We start from the raw sequence: 8,787 nt of genomic DNA, 5'->3' as shown, positions 1-8,787 counted from the left end.
TGAAATTATGGGTTTATCCATTGGTCTTATAATTAATACTGTAAATAAAAAGAAATGGATTTATGATGACTGTGATTCTTGTCATATTATACATTAAGTACATGATAGTAGGAGCATGTTCTAGAGGCAGTGTTGTAGAACTGATTATATCTCTCTTAACTAATCTACAAATACGCCACTAGATGAGTTGGAACATTAGTCTTGTCTTTTGGCTTCGATGTTTTGCCCAAACAAGTTCGTACGGCGTTGGTATCCCAGTAGAGGCCATATGCATGTTATAGATACATATAGCCATCATCGGGGAAATTACTCCGTTGTTTCGCGATTTAATCACTTAAGTGAATCAAGTCACGGTACTACGGCAGTATTTATGTACAAGCAACTTCATGTCTCGCAGCGTCTCCCTTTTTCTGTTTTAACCAACTTAATTCAGGTATTGACTCTTCCATTACAACTGCTCCTCATCATCATTGTATAACATATGTGTGATCGTATTTTACTCATTGTGTTAAACCAGAAAAGTGTTTCGAAATGGGGATTAAGTTTCTTCTTCTTGCAATCTACATGGGGGCTTGGTCTTGCACCTTAGCTTTTATACCGCCTTCTGATGGACTGATGAGAATTGAACTTAAGAAGAGGCAGATAGACCTTGACAGTATAAGCGCTGCGAGAATAATTCCTGGAAGAGATGTTGATACTAATTTGAATGATCTCAAGGCGGATATAGTATACTTAAAGAACTATCATGATACCCAATATTATGGAGAGGTTGGTATTGGTTCTCCTCCACAAATCTTCACCTTTGTATTTGATACTGGTAGCTCCAATCTGTGGGTCCCTTCTTCTAAATGTCTCTTATCTGTAAGTCTTCTTCACCCAATCTCAAGTGTTTCATTTACCTTTAATTTATGAGAACTATTCTTTAACATCATTATACGCAGATATCTTGCTATTTCCATTCCAAGTACAGGTCAAGGATGTCCAGTACATACTCCAAGATTGGTAATTTTGCCCCTGCATTACTTTTTTGGGTAGAAGAGTTTGTTAATTATGATAAATAACTTTAAGATAAATTGTTATGTGTTCAGGAACACCTTGCAAAATTCACTATGGTTCTGGACACATTTCCGGCTTTTTCAGCCTAGACTATGTCAAAGTTGGCGATCTTATCATTAAAGACCAAGTGAGCTCTGAGTTCCTATAAGGTTTCAATCTTCATATATATGTTTGTGAGTTCATGAGGTGATGGGATGAGATATCTTTTTATCCTTCAGGAGTTCGTTGAGGTCACAAAGCAAGGATTTTTGACATTCCTACTCCTACGTGCAAAGTTTGATGGGGTTCTTGGACTTGGGTTTCAGGATATTTCGGTCGGTCAAGCTACACCACTGTGGTATAGTTTTTGAATGAGCACACTACTATGTGTTACTTAAAGTACTGTGACATATTTCTCTTCTATTCTATCTTTAAACCCTGCTCTTATTGCTGTATCTACAGGTATAATATGATACAACAAGGTCATGTGAGCCAGCAACTCTTCTCTTTCTGGCTCAATCGAGATCCAGATTCAAAAGTGGGGGGTGAGATTGTCTTTGGAGGTTTTGATTGGAAGCATTTCAGGGGTGACCATACCTATGTTCCTATTACTAAAAAGGGCTATTGGCAGGTCGGCCAAGAGTAATGTGTTTTAACCATTCTCCTACTTATACAAAGGTTGAATTTAACCTCAAATCCATTCTTCTTTTCAGATTGAGGTCGGAGATATTCTTATTGCAAACAATTCTACAGGTTAAGTTCCCATTGTGTTGAACTTATGTTTAATCAGACTGATTTGAATGTTAAGTAATATGTTTGCGAATTAAGGGTGTGTTTGGTTGGGGGTAACGGGAGATTACTGAGGTAACGTCATCTTATATTACTTGATTACCACGTTTGGTTGTCAAGTAATATAAAATTTTAATAATCTTCCAAAACCAATATAATTACTATTGGTAAATGTTAATATAAAAGGCAATCTGTCTACCTTCATTTAGTAATCTATATAACATACCTACTAATTTATTTTCCCAACCAAACATATCAATATAAGATACCCATCAATTTATTCTAACCTAACCAAACATATTTTCCTAAACATTTTCGATAATTTAATGTCTTTACCTTAATATAACATTCCCAGTAATATAATTTTTTCTGAACCAAACACACCCTAAATGTCTTTAAGACATTCATGATTCTTTTTCTTGGCTTCCCAATTAAAATTTTATGGTTCAAAATTTTCAGGATTGTGTGAGCATGGTTGCGCAGCCATTGTGGACTCAGGGACATCAGTACTTGCTGGTCCAACGGTATTAATTTGTAGCTTAAATTTTTTTGAAGATTTATATGTTTTGTTTTGTTTTTATTTTCCTGTGTTTTATGTGCCATTCTTACTGACTCCTCTTTCCAGACTATAGTGACTCAAATCAACCATGCTATTGGAGCCGAAGGAATTCTTAGCTTGGAATGCAAAAATGTTGTTTTTAATTATGGGAATGTGATGTGGGAGTTCTTGGTATCTGGGGTCCGTTTTCTGCCTCCACCTTCTTAATGACTATTTATTTACCTTCATATTAAATGAAGAAACACCTCTTAATCTGCTTTACATCTCTGCAGATACGTCCCGAAATTGTTTGTGTTGACATTGGACTATGTGTACAAAATGGATCTAACTATATGAGGTAACTTACTTTTTCCTCTTAATCAGTTTATGTGTCATCTGCAGTCCCCTGTATGAAAACCAAATTGTGATACATGCAGCAGTGATATTGCGACAGTGATACAAAATAAAACTAGTGAGGGACCTTCTGTGGATGAGAGTGTTTTATGCACTTTCTGTGAGATGGTTGTTTTCTGGATTCAAATGCAGATTAATCAACAGAAAACGAAGGAAACAGTATTCAAATATGTTAACGAGGTAATTTTTTTATTTGCTCTGTACAATATAACTACTTTTAATTTGCCAGAATATTTCATTACTGATAAGGGTGTAGTGTAAGACTAATGCTAGTCTTGCTCTTTCTATCCTGAAAGTTATGCGAGATCATTCCAAACCCCGGAGGGAAATCATTTATCAACTGCGATTACATTGCAAGCTTGCCACATGTTTCATTTACTATTGGAAATAAAACATTTCCACTCTCCCCAGAACAGGTATCCATTTTCTCATTCAAAATATTTACAGAGTTCACATAAAAATTCATATGCAAAATCAATAACTAGTCAGTATGCTTTGTTAGAATACAGTTTTTCGTAGATTTAAGATTTCTTATGTCCTTTGGGCTTTGTATTCAGTATGTTCTCAAAATTGAAGAAGGATGTTCCACTGTATGCATTAGTGGGTTCACAGCATTGGATGTGCCTCGCCCGCAAGGTCCCCTTTGGTACGTCAACCTTAAACCTGCATTCTGACGCTAATCTAACAAAGTCTGCATCCAGAACTATATACAGCTATAGTATTATAACTGTTTGATGTATTATAATTTGTGTGGATACAGGATTCTTGGAGATATATTCATGGGGGCATATCATACAGTTTTTGACTATGGTAATCTAAAGATAGGATTTGCAAAAGCTACATAATAATCTTTAGATTCGTGGTCACTGCTTTCCAGAGATCAGTTTAGCTTATAGTAAAAATAAAGGTCATTGAATTGAAAGAAACTAAAGAATTGATGTTAGTGTATGTGGAGAAGATGCATGCCACTTTATTGTAAAGTAGTGCAAAATGACAAGAATGGGAGTTGTTAATTAACTGGTATACATGCTCCGAATGCATATCAGATGTTAAAAAGTATAGCCATATCCGGGTTCGAAAAAGTTCTAGGTTCTGCACCAGCCGGGAATCGAACCCGGGTCTGTACCGTGGCAGGGTACTATTCTACCACTAGACCACTGGTGCTGTTGAAAGCTTTGTTTTATATAAAGTATTCTTATTATTTATTAGTATCAATTTTTCCAATTTTTTTTTTTTCCCAACCATAGTTGTTATAATACCATACCATAGCTTTGATCATGAAAAAACACATAAACACCTAATTACTAATTGGAGCTTTACTTTAGGCGTTACTAACTGGTAAATATTGTAGGGAGAGTGTTTGATACAATAGCTATATTACATAATTGTATCAAATGTGCATACTGTATATTACATACATCTCAATATATCACTCACAACTTATGTTCAGTATAAAATTCATAGGGTATGAATATATCAATTTGTGACAAACAAAAATAATAAATTTTATTGATGTGAGATTGATACTCCTGGTTTAGAGAAAATGTTAAAAAACAATGTAAACCCAATTCAAAAGTTAAAAAATAAAATAAATTTAGATAAAAACAAAATTAAGCAAAAGCATCATATAACTTGTTCTCTTTATATATATATAGCGGATGCACCACCTCCCATTACATTGGGTCTTAGCAAGTAGATGCAGATGGTGTAGTAGTATTTAAAAACCAGGGTGTTGGTCACTGTTAATGCTACTCTTACTGTGGCTTTCATGAACATCATTGCTTCTCCTACTGACTCCCAAAATTGAGGCAACAGCTTCTGATAGTGCTGTTGTGAAATAAGAGTCATTGGAAATAGCTGAAGTGACTGTATCAATCATCGGTAGCATCATTGGCAATTTTGGAGAAAAGTACAAGGGATGTCCCATAACTTCTGGGGGTCTATAGCTGCCATGAAAAGGGAAGGAAATATTTGAATTAGTGTTGTCTTGAGTTAGGTCCAGTGTGATTGTAGGATGCGGAGTAGAAGTAGATAGAGTTGCCAATCCTGGGAAGAGGCCTGAGTTTGATACGGAGGTCATTGAACCAGAAAGCAGCATACTTGCTGCTGCAGACGTTGTATTAGCCATTGCTGTGGCTACTGCTGGTAGAGGGTGGCTGTGGTTTCCTTCATAGGTGGTAATGAGAATGGTGTTGTCCTCCATACATCTTTGAACCTGTTAAAATAATGCATACATATAAATATTTATTTGATATCGACGAAAGGAAAATGGTAATTTAATATGGAATAATGTTATATTTACAACTAAACCATACAATCAGATAAAAATTGTATAAAATTCATGTAAAATAACTATTTTATCCTATATATTTTGCTTTCTTTCAATCGTAAACATAACATTATTCTTTAATTTGTAATTAAGATTGCTCTATTGACAAGTTTTACCTGCTTTCGGACTGGACATCCGGTGCCCATACTACAACGATAGTAAGCTCGAGGGCAAGGGTTACCCTTTGCTATCTTTTGACCGTATTTCCTCCATTGACACCCATCGTTTATCTAAACCCACCATCCATAGATATACATATATAAACACTCCACATATCTCTTGTTAGCTATGTATAAATATTACACAGAAAATAATACAGTTACCGGAGGATGCATATCGAATTCGTGTACTGAATGACGTGATAAAATCCTAACCGTCGATTAATATTAATTCAATATTAATCAACGGTCAGGATTGCACTACGTTATTCGGTGTACGAATTCGGTGTGCATCTTTCGGTGACTATAGCATTACTTATATTACACATAGCTAAATCATCACAAAATATAGATATGTATAACCACGTCATGAATTAATCTCAATAATAAATAAAATTTATGCAAACAAAGTATGATATAAGTAAGACAACTTAATTACCGTTGCTGCAACTGAGCGAGCTCTTATGGACACCCTTGCCTTCCCACAAGCTGCCTGCTCTTCCTCACCTTTTAATTGTTCCCCACGAGATCCCGAGGTTTGATCAGGATCATCATCCCTGGATATCCGTTTTTTCCCACCCTGAATGAACGTGTCATCTTCTCTTCCTCTTGCCATTACATTCATGTTCATTGATGTTGTGCACGACAATAATCTTTCTAGTCTTTTTTCGTCTAAAATTTCAGCATTGTTAATATCCTGTTCCCTAGAGGAAACGTGATCTATAAATTGCCGAGTGCACAGCTTTGGTCCACCACTGCCATTCCTCTCATCCTTATTATGAATGAAACATGACTGTAATTCAATATTTTTGGCTCATGCAATACAGATAATACTACAAAAATTAATTGTCCAATTATATCAGTTTAATTATATATCAGCGTTTATATGACAACTTATTTTCTCATGAATGTTACAATATATGACACTCGTCTTTAGTTGTTGCAGCTAATTTTTCTGTCGTTCTATCTACACTTAAAATAATATAAATTTAATTGAACAATTGACATTAATTAGTTTACTGGCCGCAATTTGTCCTCGTAGGTCAAATATATAATTGATTTTAAGTTGGTTTCAATGAATTAGTCAGATGGTGATTTAAAGATCGATCATAGATACTTTGAAGCCAGCAATCACTAATGATCAGTTGTTCTAGTTTAGATCGATGATCAGGAAACAAAATATATACCTTGAATTGATGATTGTTGGAAGGCTGTTTTTGCCTAGCTGAAAGTAGCTGACGGTGAAGAGCTGTGTACCTAGTTTTAACCTGATCCAACATGATCCTCAAGTTCTGGTTTTCGGCTTTCGATTTCTCTATCTGCTCTTGCAGCACTCTCAGCTAAAATATACACCAGAAGGAATTCAGTTGGTATATATAGGTCGTCGAACAAAATGGTAGGATGAATAAATTAATACGCTAATGAGAAATAACAAGAGTACAAGTACAGACTACTGACTTGGATTGAACTTGAAGGATTGTCTGGTGTGAAGGTTGATGCATGAGGAGGTCTCTGGTTGTGATGCTGATCATCATGATGGTAATCTCCGTGCATGGAAAACAAGTCTAATTCTTTGTTGCCAACAGTTGCACCGCTTGTACCACACTCATTATCACTGCTGTACAACTTGGACAATATCATATCTCTGGACATCTATATCATAAAAGATCGGGATTAAAGAAGTGTCTGCAGATCTAAAACAATGGTTTTGATAAAGAATGATAGAATCAGTATAAAGTATTAATAGAATATTTATGAGATAATAAAAACAGTAGTTGCTGTGCAAGTTCAATGATGATGACAGGAATGAAAACTTGGGTATATATTTTAAGACAAAACGATTCAACTTGCAAAGTAAATTGTCCGAAATATCTAGTTTTAGTCTTGTACGCTGTAATCACATGGTCATGTAATTTCTTTGGTTTAGCTATCATGAGGCTTGACTTATTGTGTCACCAACCAAGTCAACTAAATAGAAATCCACCGAAGGCACCAGATATGGTCAACACACCATTAACATTATTCTTGGTTATAATATGAACATGACTGGAGGAAGGCTAACTAGCTCATGATCATCATCCTTCTGTATCGAACTAATATGAAGAACGTCCAAGAAAAGTTTTCCATTTTCATAACCCCTTCCTTACAAGGTTGAAGATTGATGTAGAAGACAACAGGCCCAGTCAACTTGCAGGGCAAGTTAAAAACAATATAGACGAGTAATTTGTGGTGGTAAAAGAAAGCGGCGCCCGAGGCAACACTCTAGGGCAGATAAGTCTAAGTCTAGTGCTGACAGACATCAACGTGTTGTCCATTGCTGACCATCCATCTCCAGTTATACATGCTAAGTCAACCCTTGCAAGACTGACTGGTCTGGTAGTGGTAGGCCGCGTTAAAGTTTGGTGATGAAAATTAATGCGCCTTTTGTTAAACGTTATTTATTAAAATGACCTTTCTTTAAAAAAGAATGGGGGAGTAAAGCAACTCTAGAATCTGTACATTCAGATTCAAACCACAAAAACCAATTCATATGGGATGTGGGATGTGGGATGTGGCATCTTCATCTTCTTCTTTGCTTTTTCTTAACCCCAATTAGTTCTCCCCATGAGAATTTGAGTATAATACTTAGACCTAGCAAAACGGGCGGGTGGACCGAGTACAGGGCAGGTCTAAACGGGTGTAGGTCTCACAAGTACGGGCCCAAAACAAGTCAATTTAAACTGGTCCAATATTTTGGACCTGCACCCTATCCTATGCAAGTATGGGTGAACCCGCGAGTGCCCGTATTGTTCACTCCAGTTTTAGATTTTTATAGTTATACCCCCAAATCTTCCTAAAATCTTGATTTTTGAGCAAAATCTGTCACCAACCAAACAGATAAAAGAAACCCAAGTTTTCTCACCAACCAAACAGAAATCCAGAACCTAACAAAGAAAAAGATAAAAAAACTATATCGATTGTCCTTTCATTCCTCATCAACCAAATAAATCCACATAAAAAAATCTGAAAAAAGAAAAAATTTACAGAAGAAAAGCAACAACGGCCGCTGGAGAATCGTGTTACAATGGTTTCTAAAAGAATACAAATGATTGTTATCTGCAGAACAATAAGAATAGAGCAAGAAGAGCAACCTTCAATGTTACTAGATTGCAGCCGAGGAGAAGCTAAAGACGCCGGAGAATCGACTCCAAGAATTGGAGTTGCTGAAGAGTAAAGAGTAAAGACAAAGGAGATGAGATCAAATCGGTGACAGTGATACACATACCTTGATGCACTGACAGTGGAGACTACAAACGTGGCTGATGAGAAACGAAGACAGGAGAAGCGGCGACGATGGAGTTAAGGATTTCGGTGACAATGAGTTTGAGAGAAGGTTGATGAGAGACAGAGAGAGTGAGTTTGAGTCATGTATTTTGCGATTTGGGGCAAAATGAAAAGGGAAAAGGGTTTTTTTTTTTTACAAAAAAAAACAAACAAGTACCTACAGGCACCCACGGGTGTACCCGCTTGACTCGTTGGCAAAA

General features: G+C 36.2%; 2 protein-coding genes and 1 non-coding gene across 4 annotated transcripts; 1 reads left to right on the top strand and 2 right to left on the bottom strand.

Moving 5' to 3' along the window:
* The first annotated feature begins 381 nt into the window (after window positions 1-381).
* On the top strand, window positions 382-3,857 carry LOC116144485 (cyprosin-like). Of its 2 annotated transcripts, none has more exons than XM_031429925.1 (14): window positions 382-433; window positions 518-861; window positions 942-1,002; window positions 1,089-1,183; window positions 1,275-1,393; window positions 1,498-1,666; window positions 1,749-1,788; window positions 2,284-2,348; window positions 2,450-2,563; window positions 2,656-2,720; window positions 2,803-2,956; window positions 3,073-3,192; window positions 3,334-3,422; window positions 3,537-3,857. In XM_031429925.1, the coding sequence occupies exons 2-14, from the start codon at window positions 532-534 to the stop codon at window positions 3,619-3,621; spliced, it is 1,506 nt and encodes a 501-aa protein (XP_031285785.1). In that variant the 5' UTR covers window positions 382-433; window positions 518-531; the 3' UTR covers window positions 3,622-3,857. The 2 variants fall into 2 exon arrangements, with proteins under 2 accessions (XP_031285785.1, XP_031285784.1); XM_031429924.1 differs by having other exon boundaries at window positions 2,800-2,956; window positions 3,537-3,854.
* Window positions 3,858-3,869: 12 nt separating this feature from the next.
* On the bottom strand, window positions 3,870-3,940 carry TRNAG-GCC. The gene has a single exon. It is a non-coding gene; the product is annotated as a tRNA-Gly (tRNA).
* Window positions 3,941-4,324: 384 nt separating this feature from the next.
* LOC116144505 (probable WRKY transcription factor 31) lies at window positions 4,325-7,421 on the bottom strand. Its single transcript, XM_031429948.1, has 5 exons — window positions 6,722-7,421; window positions 6,451-6,603; window positions 5,703-6,035; window positions 5,222-5,335; window positions 4,325-4,991 (listed from the first exon to the last, which is right to left on the bottom strand). Exons 1-5 carry the CDS (start codon window positions 6,914-6,916, stop codon window positions 4,494-4,496), a joined length of 1,293 nt encoding a protein of 430 aa, XP_031285808.1. The 5' UTR covers window positions 6,917-7,421; the 3' UTR covers window positions 4,325-4,493.
* Window positions 7,422-8,787: the final 1,366 nt, after the last annotated feature.

Source organism: Pistacia vera, unplaced genomic scaffold (assembly GCF_008641045.1).
Source record: "Pistacia vera cultivar Batoury unplaced genomic scaffold, PisVer_v2 Contig446, whole genome shotgun sequence".
NCBI lineage: Eukaryota > Viridiplantae > Streptophyta > Magnoliopsida > Sapindales > Anacardiaceae > Pistacia > Pistacia vera.
The sequence above is the reverse complement of the archived record's forward strand: the minus strand, read 5'-3'. Positions and strand labels throughout refer to the sequence as shown.